At 48.1% G+C, this 20,075-nt stretch overlaps 1 protein-coding gene across 1 annotated transcript; it reads right to left on the reverse strand.

The window, feature by feature from the left end:
• Positions 1–2,467: 2,467 nt before the first annotated feature.
• Positions 2,468–3,876, reverse strand: LOC131208759 (general odorant-binding protein 83a-like). The gene is made up of 3 exons (XM_058201640.1): positions 3,714–3,876; positions 3,234–3,490; positions 2,468–2,927 (listed from the first exon to the last, which is right to left on the reverse strand). Exons 1-3 carry the CDS (start codon positions 3,874–3,876, stop codon positions 2,910–2,912), a joined length of 438 nt encoding a protein of 145 aa, XP_058057623.1. The 3' UTR covers positions 2,468–2,909.
• Positions 3,877–20,075: the final 16,199 nt, after the last annotated feature.

The following is a 20,075-nucleotide window of genomic DNA, read 5'->3' on the forward strand; positions in this document are numbered from 1 at the left end:
ACGGATGAGAGCCAGATTCATCTTCATCTTATTGTGAACGTTAAGCTGGGCTTTTTAGGAACTTTTGCTAGGAAAAAAAATATTAGTGTTAGGAGCATTTTCCTGTGTATATATTGAACATTTCATAGAAATACATATCAATCGATTGCTAAAGCCGGCATTTCGTTGTAACATGAACATGTGCGCTGTCGAATCTGCTGCCTCAAGGTATACCTTCACCCGTCAAGTCGTGCGTTTTCCTAAGAATCTACTGGCCACTTTGGAAACATATTCCGCCCAACCTGATTGCTGTTACTTTTACTTTGCATTTTTGAATTATAATTGCTGAATAAAACATCAGCCCGTAAGATGCTCTTATCCTAGTTCCGTGTGCCATCTTCAAACCCGCCCCTAACATGCTGCCACTCACATTACATTTCGCTGCCCCTTGAGAATTCCCGTCTCCGACTGTCCCGACACGGCAGGTTCACGAAAGTTAAACTGCAGCGGAGAAACATCGGAATCAAAGCGGAACGAAAAAGGATGAGCTTTTAAAGAAATTGAATTTTGATTCCGGATATCGGGATTTTCCGAACGGCGGCTGGGGCGCCTGTGACCGGGGGCGGACCAAATGAAGTGCACGACGACTGTATCGGCACAACACAACGACCATAAAGTGGGGCACAAAAAAAGGGATGCGAAGTGATCAGAATGATAATGCGGATGATGACGACGATGACTTGGTTTATTTTCCCGGCTTTTTTTCCGGGCCCGGCCGTGGGGGCCCATGGGACAGCGAATTCCGTGCGGATGCAAATATTTGTCCCTTTGCGCGAAGGATTCTCGCCCTAGGATTTCCCGGAAAGGACGGGTTGTGCGGGCGTTTGTCTTATCATGGCCGGATAATGTGCTTGCTTGCCGCTGTAACAGACGGTATCGTTTGATTTTACGTTTATTTCATCCTTAAAAATAATTTCTCTAATGGTTATGCGTCCCATTTGCTACCGGCTGTTCGCGATGGGCGCGATGGAACCGTTCGCTTCGGACGGCCATTTGCGAACAGCGAAGTTGCCTGATTCAAATTCGATCATCCAATTTGTGCTAATCGGATGTAGACGAGAAACAGATTCATTTCCAAGAAGTGCGGCCTAAAGTGGTTGCAGCGAAAAAAGGGGGTTGATGGACGATCCTTTCTTTTCCTTCGCAATTCGCGCCACGTTCCGGAGCGGATCAATCAAGGCGCGCAGAAATTACCATTTCAGGAATCCGACATCAAAAACTTGCTCCATCGCAACGGGTAACAAGTTGCAGGGTACGTACATATACGGACGCATGTTATATGTTCTTTGATGGCTCATAACCAGCTGTTGATGAATTCAGGAAATATCATTGTTTAAATATCAAGAAACATAGGACAAACCACGGTGCACAATTTCCAGCAAGTTGCCAATGCTTGTTTCTTCAAGCAGCCACCCGAAGCCTTTCGCAGAAAAGGTGAATTTACGTCGCAAAGATGCGACCCTCCTCCGGTGGGTGTTTGCCAACTTTCTTCGCCGAGTAATTAATTTCACTGACTCCCACGGACAGGGGCGACTGGGAAAACGGCAATTGCATGTGAGCGAGTGCGCTTGCAGATCATTTCGGAATGAACTGTCACTTAATTAGCAATTTTAATTGCTCGCTAAAAGCATTACGCGAATGGCGCCCCGGACTGGTGACTTCATTGTGCCGCCGGAGAATGTGCAGATGGAGAATCAGTTAATTACCGAACAGGCAGATTTGTGACTGGCACGCTGGCTGGTGGACTGGCTGGATGCTGCTTTGCATTTTCCCGGTGCCCAGCCTTCGTTTCCGGTTCCCTTTTTTTCCAGCACGGCGTGACGATGGTGCAATGTTGTTTCCTTCGCTTAGTTGCTCTAAATGGCCTGGTATTTTCGTTGCATCAAAACACTCTTCGCCGAGTGGCCTCAGCTGTCTTGCATTTTGTAAGTCCGCAGTAATTTCAGTTGAAAATAACTCATCGTGTCTGTAAGCTGGTTGAAAGAATGCATCTCAGACTGATAACTCACAATGCTGACATCAGTTGGTCAGAAACATCCAACTTTAATACACAAAACTCGAGATGAAAACCTTACCCAAATCCTGTGGAACACGTAGAGCCGCTTGTTCAATAACTACCGTTAGGGGGCTGAAATCTGCCGTCATTTAAGCTTACGGCAAGGCAAACGGAAACTCTCCCGAAATCATCGGTCCATCGGGGCGAAAGCAGAAATTGCTGAACGCTTCGAGAATCTTTGCCGGAACCGGTCGGTCGGAGAATGTGGGGCAAAGTCAACCTTAATACTTGTTGAAAGTTTCTTTTTTCCGAATGTAATTAAAAGAAAATACGGTCTGCTTAGAGTTTCGCACTCGATGCACTTACCATGCCCCATGGACCCGGAATGCATAAAGAGCGTACGCGGGAGTGAACGTTTGTTTTTTTGTAGACTTTATTCTTGCAGTTTTGGAAGTTCGTTTTTCGCTGATCCTTTTATTGCTCGTAAGCGAAACCCGGATGCAGCCGGAACCGGGCGCGAGGAATGTGAAGAAAAGTTTAAGCTCGAATTTAAAATTTTCACCATTTTCACTCCGGTCGCACTTTCTCCGATTCCGCGCCCGGCCGAACTGGGTTAGTTTTGGGGCGGATTTTTTTTTTGCTCAGTGCCGTTCTCCTTCTCGGCGGCTCTTGGCGACTACGGTGCGGTGCAGAAAGGCTAATTACTATTTCGGAGCACGGGCGCGAAAACCTTGACCAACGGCGTAAAGTCCCACTGTGTCTGGTGTGTGCCTTTTTCGGGAGAAACTCAGCCAAAGTCGAAGAAAGCACAACGTTCGGCTGGGACCGCGGTTTTCAGCTGCCGCTCCTCTGCTCCGGGACAACCCGAACGACCTCAGACCAAGAAGTAGTGCTGCAAAGACACAGAGGAGAGTCAAATGAGAGCAGACGGGCCAGTCGGACGGTCAGATGGAATGAATTTCGAATGGATGAATTGTAATCGGAGGGGGGGGCAAAAAAATCGCAAATGGCCGTCGGAGTCTCGGCGCGGCGCGGCGTATCATATTTTTCCTCACGGCCCCCGGTAAACCGGAAGCAATTAAAAGTTTAACTTTTTCAATTAAAAACTTGCCGACGTAAACGGAGTTCGCGAGACGAGACTTAGCGCAGGGTTTGGCTCGGCGATCGCACGGGATCGCCCGGACCGGTGCTTGATTACCTTCGGATCGGACTGCTTCCAGCACTTGTGCAGCCAGAACGCCTTGTCGCAGAGGTTCTCGCCCTCCGGGTACAGGCAGCGCTTGCCCATGTGCAGCGCGATGTCGTGCATCGAGTCCGGCAGCGAGTCGTGCAGCTTCTCCAGATGTACGTCCCCGTTGTCGTCCACCACCTTGGACTCGTGGAACAGACAGTTCATGTAGCACTTTAACTTTTCGTCCTCGTGGATCTCCTCGTCGCTGAACTTTTTGATTGCCTCTGCGAAGGACACGGCATGACGTTAAAGTGTCAGAAATGGGAACCATAAATCTGCACGTCTCCGATCTGTGACCACGCCGAAGACAGTGTAAAAGTACGCCTGAACTTATGCAAACCCCACCGTTTGTGTTCTCCAGTTACTTTAACCATTCTCTTTTAACAAAAATATCTTTAGATCGCTACGGTAGGCTTTCGAACACCGCACTCCCCAGTTGCAGCTCACCGTCTGTGGCGCCCGTCTTTTTGACGCATATATCGTGCAGCGGCCTCAAGGCTTCCAGCAGCTCCGGAGGTGGATATTCCGCATCCCGGCGCGGTGTCACATCCGCCCGAGCCGTAGCGATGGTCACCACCGCAGCGCACAACAAAATGGCCACACGAGCCATAGTGAATTTAATTGAGCCGAGTCCAACGAAATCGCCACAACACTGAGACCAACCGGGCGAAGAATGTTAACTTTTTATATGATTTTACGCGCAAACCGAGCGATCTTGCGGTGATTCAAAACGCCAGTAATGCTGATGAGGCATCAGCTAATTGCTCCGATGGCTGTTAATTTGGTCAGCTCGATAATTATCAACCTGGCACCCGGGGCTTAGCAACCGAACTAGGGTAGGGTTCGTTCCCCGGGAGGAACCGAATTCTTCAACTTTGACCACGAAACCGCCACCGAGGATCGGCGAGCCCGACAGGAGCAACTATCACTCAATCAATGGTGTTGACAAATCAATCATGAGCAACATGTTCTCCATTATTCCGTGGCGGAGCGTGAAACTTTTCCGTTCGATCTGGACCCGACCCGTCCCAGGGCAGAGAGGGCACAATCTTCGAATTCGTGGCCACGGGGCGGCGGTGGAAAATTGTTCGAACATCGCCAAACATCACATCGAGGAAAAACAAACTTACTGGTTCATTTAGCAGCACTACTCGGAGGGCAAAACTTTGCGCCTCGGCAGCTTGGCAGTTTTCTGCGGGGGGAAAAGGCCGCGTCACGGTGGACGAAGGGACGGAGGGGCAACGAACGATGACACAGGGGAAAAACTAAGCAGAGAGTTTCCCTGGGGCTCGGCCCTTCGAATTTCTCCTTCCGGAGCCCGAATTCCGATGGCAAATCGATGGCTGCTGCGTGATCACGCTCCCCGTACCCGCAGATTCGTCTTGGCCGGGGGAAAACGGGACCAGGATGGAACCGAGGGGGAAGCAGTGCTGCACGCGGGAGATGACACCAGGCGGTTCACCGCACGGTCCGGGGAGCGTAATTAAGTTCATGGTTAGAAATAATTATGCGCTTGTGTTTCCGAGAGGTAAACAATTAACTCACGAAACGTGCCATTAATTTTCCCCTTCAGAAACCCGGCGTCTCGGCACGAGAGTGGGCAAGTTTTCAGAAGCCCTGACGCGGGGCCCTCTGACGGATGTCGGAGACGGCTTGGCCGGATCTCTTACCGGAGAGGAGGTGCACTAAGGCCGCGACACCCGCCGATTACCTACGCGGCCGATGATGAATGATTTCCGTGCTTGGAGGTGATAGTCGTGATGTATGGGCGTACGGTTGTTCGGACGGACGTCACGGTGTGCGTGCGCTTTGCAACGCTACGAGTCCCGAAACGGAAGCGCCGACGGTGAAAAGTGCTCGAGGAAAAATAATTGAATCACGAACACGAACCGGTGAGCGAGTGACCAGCGAGTGACACCAGACGCCGCTACCAGACACCGGACTAATGCAATCGTAGATGAGATTGATGCGAAAGTTTACCTGTCATAACATGGAGAACTGCGCCATAACATTAAGAACGCCTTCCATCCTAACGGATCCTCTCAGTGATCAGTAAAGAAACAGTTTTTCTATACAATGATAGTGGTTTTATGGCGCTTAAGTGCTAACGTGCTTTTTGCTATTGTCCTTCTTCCTTTAATTTTTATTTTTCAACGCTGTCACTTTGTAGCAGGCTGTTCAATAAGTTTTGAGGGTCAATAACAGAAGGCGCTACTGCTAACCTAATTGGTTTTGTTTTGGTATGTTGGTCCAGTGATTGAATTTTTATTTTTGAAAAATTTAAAAGCAAAGAAAATTTGTGAACGAATGTTGAAAGTATGTAAGGACTCTTCGCCTTCAATAAATAGAGCAGAAAAAATTGCTGAATTTAATCGTTATTTAGCCTTGAAAGCGTGGACAAGCCTTGAAGACGATCCATGTCAAGGACTTCAAAAAACAGTAGGATAGGATTTCTAATGGGAAAATCGTCGAAGGTCCTAAAGAGATTTAGTATCCCATAGGTATCTCATTGGGCAGTTTAAGCGATGTTTGCGACTTCCAGCTGTCTGCAGACCTCAAAAAATCATGCGTGGAAAGCGGTTTTCATCAAATGATGAAGTCGCAGAAGCTCTACACATTTCTTCCAGCGATGGTCTCTGTGATCCGTCCAAACAGTTCTCGGAAAAGCAGTACATTTCCTCTTCAAAATAATTGTTCACGAAGGTGATTGCCTCTTCATTTGACGAAAATCCCCATCCTCTGAGCGCTATTTTCAGATGAGGAATCTAAAAGAAGCGGCGAAGGGCTGGTGAGTAAGGCGGATAGTCAAGCAGTTCAAACCGTAGTTCGCGGATTTTCGCCATGTCAATCGCTGAGGTGTGAAAACGCGTGGACAGTTTTCACGTTTCGTCGCGTCGACAGCCAAATTCTCATTTTAAATGTGACCAACTCGTTTTTGTGACATTCACCAAATTCCCCATTTGCTAAAGTTGCCAGCTTTAGAGTTGAGGTCAGAAACGTATCAGAAACCTCGCTCGTATAACAAATGACAGTGCCAATGTTGGTCAATTGCCAATGGGTTATTAGCACAAGTGATTGAACTCTGAGTTTGGTGCTATTTTGCTTAATTTGGAAGCTCAATTTCTGTGAATATGTTACAAAAATTTTACTCGAGCTATTTGAAACATACCGAACAATCCAAAGCTGAGCATAAATCGAGGAAAACAACGCAAAACAGTAGCAGTATCCTGCTATCATCTCATTCGCTTCGACACAACGCAAAGCGGATTAATGAAAGCCGGTTTTTTCCGAGAGAGACCGTACAAAGTTCTGCAAGGGCCACTGTGTCACTGAATGGAATGTTTGGCATTCCTGCTACATACTCAAAGCACTCACACGCGATAGTGCACCGACACTGCACCCCGACGGGTCGGGAATTAGTGTGGATTGAATCCACCCCAAAAACTCACCGCGCCCACGGTGCCTGATTGGCAGATGTGCCTAATGAGCATCGTTAGCAGAAATTGATTACAATGGAAGGCATCGGTTTTTCCAACTTCGCCACCGGCCCCGAACGGCAACGCTGGCTACCGACCCGAAAGCCCACTCGAAAATGGGCTCAGCACGTCGTAGGCTTCCGCCGCCACTGACTTCAGATGTGTCTGCAGGGAAAAGTTGCGTCAACCCTCGGTGCGTTTCTATTACTGTGCGAAACCCCCAAAAAAGGCGGCCCCGGAGTCCTGAAAGGTGGGTGGCGCACGTTCTCTTTTCACCACGCGCCATGCAGAAAAACCCAAACTTGATGAATGCGAACAAACAAACCGAAATGAAAATGCATGACCGTCGACAGAGCTGCGGCGCAGTGCGAAGTTCTGCCCACGGACCGTTGGCATCGGATGACGCAAATTATCTCATCTCATTACACAATAACACAACTTTTTTTCCCGTTCGCAAAGCCCCAATTCGCGTCCCGGTGGCCGGTGTAAAGTTTCACCGAAAACTCCCTCCCATTGGGCGTATCACGCACGGTTCGCGATCGTCGGAAAATGGATGGTCGAAGGCACGCCACAGTTCACCGGCCCTGCTCGGTCACTGTCAGCCCTGTGCCGTGTGGACACGAACCTGTCGGCCCTTAGGGCCCAAATAAGCTTAGCGAAACTTTGTCACCTTCACAGATCAACGGCCCAGCCGGACCGGCTGACTTCCTAGGCACGAATTCGATCGGCGAAAGTCGGTGCCGAGACGGGCCGAGAATAATAAGAAACAATTTTTCAAGCTGTTCACAAATCCTCAAAATTCGACACGCCGAAGACGTCGCCTTCGAAACGCTTCGACGCTCGAACTCCATTTCGAGTCCTTTTTCGCCTCTCGAACTCTGACAACCGTCACCCAACTCCCGGGAGAAAGATCCCTTTCCCAGGCGGCGGACTATAAATCAGCACCCCCGTACCCGGTAGCCCGGCATTCGAGGGGGGGTGGGTGGTCCGGGGAGCCGTCCGCAAGGATCGCCAACTTATGATGCCTGGCTACCTGGTGGCCCAGGTCCGGGCGTTGGCAGGTCGGCCCAACAAAGGACACCGATTTGGCAGATATATTCAATAAAGTCAAACTCACCGAGGATTTCCCCGGGTTCCGGGCGTCCTTCGTTGAGAGATAGACAAAAAGGGAAAGAAAGAGAGCGAAAGGGAGAGAAAAATCACCTCGTCACGCCTCGTTTATCGTGCGTCCCGTGCGCGATACTTCCGTGTCTTCCGGCCGCTCTGCCACTGTGAATGATGCGCCCTTTTAGCATCAAATGGACAAGAACTGACCGTCGACCGGCCCTCTGATGGCGGCGGCGGCCCCTTTGTTGAACACACTATTATGCCACTACTTACGGCCACGCCCGCCTAGAACGCCTTGGAGCGAGTGCCAGAGTGCTCGCGTCGGGACGAAGAAAAATTTTGCTCATAAATTTAATTCCCTTGTCCCATGCTGACACGGCCTCAAGGGGATGAAAGTATCAGGATCGGCACTTTTCCCAGATTTCACATCCCCGTGGGAGGGCACAGCCAACCCACTGTCGGGCTGTGGCCGTGCTGTAAATGTCCCGACGGAGTGTCAAAAAACGGGGGGAACACAGCCCTCGGAAGCCAGCATATCCTGGGGGGTCCACGATGGATGCGCTCTAAAATAGTTGGCTCATCAAAGGGTCCCGGTTTTTGTCCTGTGACCCGGCCTGATCAACACCATCACTCATCACGCGCCGCTTTGGCGCGGTTGGTGATGATCAGAAACATTCACCGACGCGATAGGAGCCGGATAGGCCGGAGAGCATTTGCTGCAAAATGTTCGTCCTTTTCTTGGAAAGTCCATAAAACCTCCAGGACGGTCTTAAAGACGCCACGCCACACAAGTCCGGCGTGGCGACAAAAGGTCCCACATCTCCCCTCCCAGCTCTACAACGTCTTGAGATATGCGAATAATGACCGATGAAAAGGACGACTAGGAAGCGGCGGTAGTGGCGGCTATGCTGACCCGCGTCTCGTGTGCGCTGTGAGGTGAAAAGATTACAATTCTCATGCCCCGTCCCTCGGCCCGCACGACCACCGCCCACCACGGGGTAAGCGAAGGACGAAGCCTGTCGACCGCTTTTCAACGGACGCTTATGATTTATTGAAGCCATTCTTTCCATCCTTCGGCGTGCGGCTGTCGTCAGCGGCGTCGTTGTTGTCGCGCGTTCCGAGCCCTCGGTCGCCATCTTGGCCGTGGCGGTTTCCGCTGTGGTCATCCGAACCCCTTATCACCGTGGGTTCCCGTGTCACGCCACCCCGCTCTTCGCTCCGCAATTCATCGCGGGGACACAGGATAATTTATTTTTATCATTCACTCTTTCTGCTACCTTTCACCCGGCCGCACCCGAGGTTTGTCGCTTAAAGTTAAGCGGCCTTGGCTACGCACATGCCGGTGCCGGTGCGGGGCTAGTGGCGATTTGAATAAAATGTATGTCCTGCGGTATATTTTCCGCCGGCCCCGTCCGAGTCCGCGACATGGACTGCAATGGTGCGATAAAAGCGGAACGTCGGTTTATGCATAACATTAGCTACCTCGAACGCAACATCTTCACATCCCGGGCCGGGGGTGCGTGAAGGCCATTGTGATTGAGGATGACGCATGACATTTGCTCACAACTGACAGAGCGCTTTGCTAAATTACCGCTAAACCCGGAAAGGCAAAATGACGGACCCCGAAAGCCTTTCTTTGTTTTCCTTGCGAGGCAACTGATTAATAGCGACACTCCATTCACGGCCCGGTCAGCGCAGGTGTGGATAGTGGTTGATAACTGTTTCAGCGTCCCCAACCCGCTTTCTTTTGGCTGTTCCTTTTATGATTGGCACCGTTGAGTGCTTGTTTAAGTTTTCGACAGTAATTTAAATAGCCCACTTACCCTTATGGTTTTGTTTCGATCGAAGTAGAAGGTTATCCAGATCCCAATAATTATCATACATGCTTTATGTGGCAGCCTAGCGTCGAGCGCCATTGCGGATTTACGTGTTCTTGAATCAAAACGCGTTCTTATTTCACAGTTATTGGTCACTACGGCAGTCACTTATTTTACGCGCTTATGACTTTAGAATTTAGCTAAGCAGAACGCGGAGGACAACAGTGTTCAGGAGCAACAGACTAGCTTCGTTCGAGAATTTTAAAGCACTGAGAATGGCTGTTTTTTGTGACAATACTGTTTATAGGTCTAAATGGAAATATCCAACGAACGGGTTGATTTCACGAATGCACAACAAGCTTGCAACAGGACAACGCTCGTTCACACAACGGCTCTGAAAAACCTGAAGTTTGAACCGTATTGACCCGGGAAAAACAAAGTCCTGCGATTGGTTTTCGGGAGACCTTTCGGGAAACCATTACAGCTCGGGTAATCAGGCGAAGACAGCTATCGTGTCCTTGGTTCAAGAAAAGTTGGAAAATTCTTTTAGTGGCGGAATGAAGATACTTGTTAACACGTTGAGAGAAAAGAGTAGAGGTTAATGGTAACTATGTTGAAAAGGAAATAGGTTAGGTTAGGATTTATATACAGGTGAAGAGCCCCAACTTGGGGATTCTATTTTTACCTAAATAAAACTCGTATAAAAATGAAACACGTTGACACGCTTCAATTCGTGGTATCAAAATGCTCTCCGTTTTTATTTCTCCTTCCTTATTTATAGTTAAATGGTGACCCCGCAGCTCACACATACCAACGAAATTCCATTCCAGCTATGATATAAGCTTCGCGTTTTTAATGCCCTTATTTGGTCCGAAATTGTGAGATGCCTCGTCCATGTCCCAGCCTGCGGTCAATCAATGCCTTATCAACCCCAACCAACTCGTATGGGCCGTTTATCGTATGGCTGGATGTTGCATTGCATCATGCATTCTTTTGGAGCGATTAGAGATTCGGTCCCTTCCGGTCTCTTTTGCCGTTCCATTTGAATTGCAGCAGCTGTATTAATTGAGTGCGTTGCATCTATATTTGCTTAGGACGCGTTTTGACTGCGTCTTCGATGTTCCGTTTCGTGGGAGATGTAAACAACGCGACTCGTCCTGCGCTCGTTTCAATTAGCTGATAACATGTTTCGAGAGCGAGCCGTTCTTATTTTAATGCTCGCGATCCTGTCTCTCGCGCTTATCTTTGTTTAGGACGCGTTATGACTGCGTCTTCGATGTTCCGTTTCGTGGGAAATGTAAATAAGGCGACTCGCTTGTTCCGATTACGCATTCTGGTTTGAGTCGCATATCGATAACGGATCCGCTTTTTCATGACTGGATAGAATTCGTGGCTTGCGCTGGCCTTGGTCTCTGCACAGGGTGGTTGAAAAGGGCACTTTTTCATTTTGTTATAAAGAAAAACGGGTTAATATTTTTCAATGCTTGATCTTTTATTTGAAAGGTTAATTCATGTCATATTTTTATAGAAAACAATTATTGTGCATTTGGTTAGTTTGGTTTACATTTGGTTTTTGAACCTATTTTATTCGTCTTCCGAAAGCATTTATGCATTATTTATCAGCTCGTAATGCCCACTGAAATTGTATTCGAATAACCGAAATAAGTAGATTGATGTTTTTTATTTAACCAGACGATGACTACAATATGGATAGATTGGGGTAACTAAAGGTGCCTTCAGGTTCAAGGTGACAACTTTTGTTAAGTGACAAGTCGAGTTGATCCTTATCAACTTTAGTTCTGTAGTCAGACATCCATTTCGAATTACTGTTCATTAATTCATTCTAGCTCCATTGCAGTTGCAATGTTGGGCTAACGTATGATGGGAAAAAAGTCTTTAATCTCGCCAGGATTCTCTTACTTACTTTGGTGTGTTTAACAGAAATCTCGCAAAATCGAAAAAAAGTCGCATTTTAATTATTGATTTCTTCGAAAAATTCAACATCGATTATACACGGTGAGCGGAATTGCCCATTTTGCTGCTGACACTGTGCAAGAAACTTTCCTCGTGCGCCTTTTTTTCGAAACATTAATTCCTGGAGTCCAAGCATTGTTTCACAATACAAATAACGTTAGACGATATCGATACAGCATTCGTCCAATAGAAACTTCAACTCTGTTATAGAATCTGTTAATCCTCTAAGCAAAGTCCTGTAAGGTTCTTAAAGATTAACACGATACTTTATTTACACATCTTTCAAGTTCTTCCAAGACGTCGTTTGGGAAATTTAACCTAACACTACGAAAAATGACAGTTTATGCCGCTACACATAAGTTAAACAATGGAAACGGTTTCAACTACCCTAACCCATTCAGCCCATTGATGCAATCGCCATCGCCGAAGACTTGAAAAGTGCCCCGCAGCACAGGAAGACCATTTCCGGCCAAGAGGGAAACTTTCGGCACACACAAACACCGAAACGAAACAAACCCGGGTCTTGGAGTCCTGGTGGCGTCGGCAGTCAACGAGCTGGCCCCGATCCGATCGCCCGGGCGTAGAACTAACAAAAGTCACTTCACAGCAATTCACCTCCAGTGGACTGGTTAAACGGAAAATATGTTTTCTCTCGAAAGTAAACTTCTTCACTGCATCCCCTTCTGGCGAGCGAGAGGAAGAAATTGAACGCGACGCGACGCGGTGGTGGCCCTTTCGAAATTTGCTGAAACGACCCGAAATCCTTCACCGCATCCTGTCGCATCCGGTCCGGTGCGGCTAATAGTTGGGTCGTTTACTTCCGCTCGGAACACACTTTGGGGAGGGGCGGGTGGCCAGGAGATCATTTGTTCCTGGAGTCGGTCGGTCGGTCGGTCGGACGGTTGTCGAATGAGGCCGAATGTGGCTTGGCCAGACCCATCATCATCAGCAGCCTTCACCTAGTGCGCCCGTCCGCCGTGGCGCCGTTTGGAAGAAAACGGTAAAAGGAGCATAAAAAATCAACCGGTGGCTTCAGTTTATGAAAAGTCATAAATTTTACGTTTCCACACACACGCGCACACAGACACAGAGCGAGCGTTCCTGGGAAGAACTTGCACGGCAAAGTTTCCGCCCTCGATTGGGCCAGTTTTTCTCGGGATGTGTAAAGTCGGAACACACCGGGCACCTTGCGGGATTCAATCTCCCAGATATCTGCTCTCTCCGTGCCGTGGTGCCTTGTAGCGGTTTTTCGGGCCGATCAGGGAACACGATGGCCGCCGGTGCCGGGGAACGCAATTTTAAACTCAATTTGAAACACATTTCCGGAGCATGTTTGGTGAAATAGCACACACACTCTCACCGACACCAGAAACAATAAACAATTGTGCCAGAGTGGGCGAAATTGGGGTGATGGATGGGCGGGCGGGTGGGTGGTCTGGTGCGCGAGAGTCAGTGTCGGGGGCCACATTGCGGAAGACGAAATCCTGTTTCCGGTGCGGTGTGCGGTTACATAAGTACGGAGCTGCTGCAGACCGACAACACGACCGTTACCGGCGAAGGCGTTACTTTGCGGAACGTAACGGCACTTCAACTCTGCCGGTGGCGGCACCTTATGGGCCTCCTTGTGATATGTGGCCCCCGTTTCGCAACACACGAATTGATTCATCGCTCAAAATTGGAAATTGTGACAGTCGCCCTTCAACGAACATCTCGGAACCATAAGAAAACCACCGAAAAACCCCGGCTCCAGAGCGTTTTAGGGAGAAGCTATATTCACTTACTGTCTTCAAAAGTTATTTTCTGCTTCGTCGGGTCTTAAAACGCTTGAAAACGCTTGATTTAAATAAAACGCACCGCGTTTTGGGGAGAATCTGCTTCAAGCGTTACTTTCCGCAAGGCGGCTGTTGAAACGCTTGAAACGCTCGAAACGCTTGAAACGCTCGAAACGCTTGAGTGGAATAAATGTAAAAAAATTGTTAAAAATTATCTCCTTCATGATAAAATATTTTGCTTTATTTTGTAAGTATTTTTGGCCAGCATCTGGGCGAATCCTCGTCCCACTGTGTCACTCGGCCAACCGCAGAGAGACGTTCCACTCGATTTTCTCGTCCTAGGCGGTTCGCCCGATGCCGCCGGTCGCAGGAAGGTGCGCCGGGAAAAATGGTTTTATTATAAAATTCCCTTGGCACACCACGCGGAAAAGGAAATTCTTTTGTCATTCCTTCGCCAACCGATGGCATAAACTACCTCCGGCCGGCCGACCTGTCGGCCGAAGTGATTCCGTGAGGGAAGGCTGTTCCTCCATTGTTGCGCAGAGCTGGAGCCGGAAACCCGGGTCTCTCCGAGGAGGGCGAGGAAAGAAAAACGTTTTCCTTTTCCTGGTACGTGTATGTGTGCGTGTGGCCTTTTTTCCTTTGAGGGCTTATATGCGGCCATCATATTCCATTGAACCACCGTGGCGCAGCCTTGTCGCATGTGGCAGGAACCACACCGCGAAGGACGTTCCAGGACTGGTGACAGTGCGTACCGGAGAGCCGAGAAACAATTTTTCACCGACCCACGCGCGCCACGCAGATCGCTGATGGGCATCAATTCGCTGCCACCCGCCGGGGACACGGTGTGTTTGAGTTGGTTAATTGTTTTTAAAGCACAGTTTTGACACTTTGATCGTCATCATGATCGTGTCGCGTGTTCTGAGTGATATGAGACGGAACGGAAGCCGGGAGAAAAAAGACGCACAACTTCTCCGAAGTTGGTGACGGTGGTTCTTAGGAGACAAGAGCTTCCCGTTACATGCCTCAGCAATCTCGTGGTACTCGGGCGCGCGGGTGTTTCGTCGGAATGTGACAAATTGATGGTGTTACATTTTGACACCAAACAGCATCCGCGAACGATGGCGGCGTGTTGCATCTGCCCGATTCTCCCGCTAATTGTGGTGATTGCGCGCAGTGGATTGGCTTCCCGGAGGAACCATCAGGTAGGTGGAATGTTTAATCTTCCGTCGGAATGCCGAACGAGAATTCTCTGCGGCTGTGAATGCTGGCTGAACACGGGCTTAACCTTACGTAAGATATGCACCTGGCCGAGGGTTAGAGTAAGCGGATTGTAACAATCCGGTGCAGCTATTTGTATACAAGACATTTCGAGGTTTCAGGGGGAGCGTGAAAGAGGGAAGAAAGAAAGAGTGTGGAAGCGCTCTGCTAATATTTGCGGGTAAAAAGAATCTATGCTTTAATTTATTGATGTTTAATTTTATCAAAAATTTATGTTAACTTTAGAATGGCTAACGAAATAAAGTTCAACTTCTTTTGGGATAGCTCGTCTAAAATATTGGATGTTAGTTTTAGGTTCTAAGAGCAAAATTATGACAATTAAATCACTCTCTCTATTTCCACCGTTTTGCTGCACCAGAGTAGATTTAGTCAATAATTAGAACTAAAAGGTTTTTATATAATTTTTGATATTCAAATGCAGTAAAATTCACAAGACATTGTTCTGTTTCCCAGCTTGTAAGTTGGACAAAACCTTGGAGTATTGTAAACGTCGAATGGCCATAAATATGTGTTTTGATGGTAAAAATGACAAGCATATGGTAAAAATATTCAACCAAAGCGAAGCAGTAGTTGGCAAAATAATTGAGAGATATGCTGATGGTGATTGCGTATAGAAGCTGGTGGACGTAAGATATCTCATCTTAATTACTAATCCCTTTCTATCCGCCAGAACTATTCAATAAAAAATGCAATCAGAAGGGGAATACACGTCACTTCTGTGCAAGCAAATCTGGCCTTGGCTTCAAAACACTTCCAAACCAAAGTCAGACAATTAATAAAACAAATCGGTTTTTTCATCGGCATCATCATTTGAATCCTGATTGATTCTGGGCAAACTTCAAATCGGTGCTGGCTTCTCAGGACTGATGGCATGGCTCAACTACAGCTATGAGACTTTATGCTCTAGGGATGCATCTTTTCCAGCAAACTGGAATTTTTGAGGATTTTGCCAACTTGTCTATTACAAGGGCTCAAACCAAACAAGCCAAAAGCTAGACTGCTCAAGATCCGAGCTGCATGTTGAATGTATCTATAATCACTGCTAGAATTAAAAACAGGCTGCATGCCTTCGAAGAAAGCCTCCGTATAAGCACCACTTCATTTAAATGCTACCAAGCGCATCACACATCCTTATTGTCGGTTAATATCTGCTATGGAGTCGTTTATGATACTATGAAGCACTAATTCCAAGACTTATTGGATTGGAACTTTAATGCTTATGGAAAACTTTGCCTTGAAATCTGCCCAAAAGTTGCTCACCCATCGCCATATTTTTCTTAGCTCAATAGTCCAAACGGAAACTCTAAGTAAAATGTAATCCTTGATCCTAGCATTTACAGATGGTACAGCTTCTACATCAAAACTGTAAGTATTTCTCCATCGAATCGAATGTGTTTTATTTCACAAAAACCTAACACGACGACGAGACCAGCAGACAGATGAATCGCTGCCCCGACCCATTTCGTTGGTCTTTGGTCGGGCCCAAGGATTAAGGACCTTCGGGGAGTTTTGTTTTTCATTACCCATTTCATTTTATTGCCCCGCTTTTACAGGCGTGTTTGGGCGTGCGTCCGGACCCGTAGGACCAGAGCCACCAGCTGGTGGAAAGAGGTGTGTTTCATTCGCCATGTTGGGCCCCGGCCGGAACGAATGTTTCACGGAATTGGATTAGTAAAGCTTGATACTGTTTTGGGGGACGAAAAAACCTCGAAAGCTCCGGGAAGCCGGAAACGTAAAAAATGCGCCACGCAAATAACGGTCTCGGGCGCCTGTTGCGGCCAATAATAATCAGTGCGTGCCGATCGGGGATCGGGGCGATGGTTCCCGGCGACCGTTTAAAGCCATCACGAGAAACATTCCTAAGCCAATCCCGACCGCGGGACAGCGCATAAAAATCAAGACTGTAAATGATTTGGCGCTCGGGCCCGTGCGGCGCCCCGGTCGGGGTGCGATTCTTCTTCTCCCTTTCTTTTTTTTCCCAACTCTAATCCATTTCATTTCCATCCCTTTTGATCGTTTTCTGGCCCGTCCCTTTGCCGAGCGCCGCTTTTATATTTTACGGTCGATATTTATAAGTGATTATAATCTTAATACTTCAGCAAACCGGAAGAGCGTGGCCACCGGCGGATCAGCGGAGCGCTTCACGATGTTCCCCGCTGTTTCCCTGTCCCGGACACTTGGCGTGATGCGCAAACCGCAGCTCGCCATTCCCCTCCCATCGGACGGCTCTTAGGGACGCCTGATGGGCCCACTCGGCCACCGTTGCTTAGCGCCGTTTCCAAATTTCGGCCATTTCGTTTTATTCACTGACAATACGGTTTTCACTCACCGAGACCGGTGGGGTAGGTGGTTCGACACCCCACGCCCACCGCCAGCCATCAAGCTTTCCCTTGCCCTCCATCCGTCCCGTCCCGGCGTGGCCGGTTGTTTGCCAATCGAGCAAACCACAAAACCCGCAAACTTCAAATAAGCCGGGCCCCAAACAGGCCCGGAAGAGCCATCAAGACGGAGGAGGCTCTTCACAAGGCCCGAAACAAACGGCACTGGAAATGAAATCCGAAGCTGAAATATAAAATAAAAAGGCGGACAATTTGCTCGGGTGGTTTATTAACGATGATTATGCCTCAATTCAGTCCGTTTATCACCAGCAGCAGCGGGACCACCGGAAACCGACACCCGGACGGATTCTTCGCATTAGCCAATAAACGATCGTTCGGTGCTGCCCCTGGCTTGAGGGGGATTTTCGCAAGGACAGAGAAGCCAAAAGAAATCGGTATCCTTGCGCTGGACGGACCATTAGGATGGCGGCCCGGGAACAAGCGGATTTAATTGACTAACGTCACGTTTTGAAGCGCTCGGCCACATTTACCCCGGGGGCTGACGGATTGGGGAAGCGTAATTCGGGATCCGGATCTTGGTGGCCGTTCTTTTTTTATTACAATCATTTCTTCGCAACCCGCCGTTCCGACACGGGTTCCGACGCTGACCATCCCAAACGGACATCACTCTCTGGACAGCCCTCCCGTTGGAAACATTCTGTTTATTTCCCGGTCATTATGGGAGACTGATTTTTATGGCCTTCCCTGCCCACTCCCGGGAACGCGGACCACCCGGACCCAAACCCGGACGGACCCGGGGTCCGGAGATTGCGAGCCATCGACGATGGTTTGGCCGGAGGATTTTAAATGTGAAATGGAAACCCATCAACAGTCAAACCAAATGGCCACGGCCAACCATCGGGGCCAGCCAGCCGGCCAGCCCGGGGGCGAAGAAAGCCGGTAAGCTAAATGAAGGCTCTAATCGCCTGTTTTACGGTTTGCTGCTAAGACTTTCGGTGGGGCTCGCTTACGCTCGCGGTCCCGGTCAAACGCGTAATGGAAATGGGAAAACATTGGAAAAATCGACGGAACCCCGGAGGGGCCAGCAGCAACCGTGGTCGCGGCAGTTTTGTGGTATCGGGTAGGGGCCGGACAAACTTTGGCCGGGCTCCACTTGCACTGCCCTGCTCCCGAACCCCTTTTTTCCGCGGGGACAGTTTTATAAGCTTTGGACTTCCGAGCAAATTACAGGCCGGATTTGTGTCCGTTTGTCCGTCCGTTGGTGGGTTGTCATCGATTTATCAAGTTTATTGAAGGCGCTTTATTCGCGAACCATTTCACGGTTGGCGGTTATGTCTGGTGTCAGCTGATTAATGTATCCCTTCCGAATTGGCGCACGACGACTCGGCGGCAGCGCTCTGGTGGAGAATTTTTAATTCTATGCTTCGCGGTCAGGTTTAAGTGGAATTTTATTCCACTAAGGATTCAGCGGCCGATTAAGTCAGTAGAAGTCTTGTTGATATTTTTGACTGGGCATATCCATAATTAATTTTAAATATTGGTTCGTGAGTTTTGGTTTTTTTTGCAAGTAAAGTTCATCAAATACGGCAGTAAATCGTTAAGTAGTGCATCTGAAATAAATGGGATTGTTGGCATTGCTCCATGAGAGACAACTGGTGGGGAAAGGCCAAGCAACAGGATTTCCTTCGTATTCAGCGACTTTAATCTTACACTTGAACTCATTTCCTTTACATGGTTTGTTTAGCTACCTCACAATTCATACCACTCGGAGATTCATTTGTAGTACCCTAACGACTATTAAAAGATCTCAACGCAAACTGTCGTTCCTAAATTTAGACACGTATCCAGTATAGCGGCCAGATGTTTTCGATGGCGTTGTGATATTGTTGCTCTCCAATCATTTATACTCTTTTCAAACATTTCAGTTGTCAAATTATTGGTAAAATTCACAATGTTGCAAAATTGTCGATAGGACGAACAAAATTTTTGATTGGAAGTAAAATTTGTTCGCCGGTTTATTGTTCATAGTTTCTTTCTTAATTCAAACTGACGGTCAGAATCTAAAGTTGTTACAGAAAGCAGATTACCCAGATTCCGATACATTAGATATTAAGTTACGAACAGCAGACGACTTGAAAAATATGGAAAGACTGCAAAAAAGCAACCGTTACATAATAAGTGTAATTACACTATTATTATTACTTAAATGTTTTTTTTTTATTTATTGTTAGGACGGACAGAGCCCTATTAAGCACCAACCTAAAGTTGATATAGTGTCAGGGCCCAAAATGACGGCTGTCACATAGGAATCCTTTACTCGATGCAGCGCAGACGTATGAACTCTTCCAAGTGTGTCGAAAATTATCGAACAGGAACCGAAGACTTTAATTAATTGGAAGCAGATTTTGTTTCCGCAACTTTATCGAAACACCGTCCATCTCACCGTCCATCGCTGGATTTCGGTTCATTTTTATAATCGAAAGATTAAGCCCTTTAAGATTCGTAAACCACTTATGCCGCTGCTAATTCGATAATTGAAGCGCTACAAAAATTTTCAATTTTCCCAACCAAGTTCCGTAATGCGCAAATTGCCCTCGAGCAGCGTTACGATCGCCTCGGCTCGGAAAAACGGTCGCGTGGAGACTGAGCGACTATAAAAACCGTTTATGAACCGTTTAATGAATAATGAGATAAGGTTGTCATACGTCGTGCGAGTAGTTTCCCATAAACCGTTTAAGAAGGCTGCGATTTCAATCACGATTTATGATAAAGTTCGGCCCATGCTTTCGGTCCCCACAACAGCAGAGTAGCGACAATCAAACATCCCACCGGAGACCGGACCGCGTGAGCATGCCACAGGACGATGGCCGATGGTGGTCGGAACGATCCGTCACAAATCGGTCACCGGGGACAAATTATTCGTTCCCGTGGCCCACCACACAGCACCGAGTGACAGACGTTCGAACAGTAACGGCCTGCGGAACGGCCACCCAGCTTATCTGCCATCGGCCAACGGGCCAGATTGGGGCCACCGTTGGTGTTG

Source organism: Anopheles bellator, chromosome 2 (genome assembly GCF_943735745.2).
Source record: "Anopheles bellator chromosome 2, idAnoBellAS_SP24_06.2, whole genome shotgun sequence".
Classification (NCBI taxonomy): Eukaryota; Metazoa; Arthropoda; class Insecta; order Diptera; family Culicidae; genus Anopheles; species Anopheles bellator.

What these genes read in the sequence shown, in the direction of transcription:
- LOC131208759 (XM_058201640.1), bottom strand. Translation starts at nt 3,876, where the DNA reads ATGGCTCGTGTGGCCATTTTGTTGTGCGCTGCGGTGGTGACCATCGCT. An exon ending in AAAGACGGGCGCCACAGACG is followed by an intron (nt 3,491 to 3,713) that starts GTGAGCTGCAAC and finishes TGTCCTTCGCAG; the next exon opens with AGGCAATCAAAAAGTTCAGC.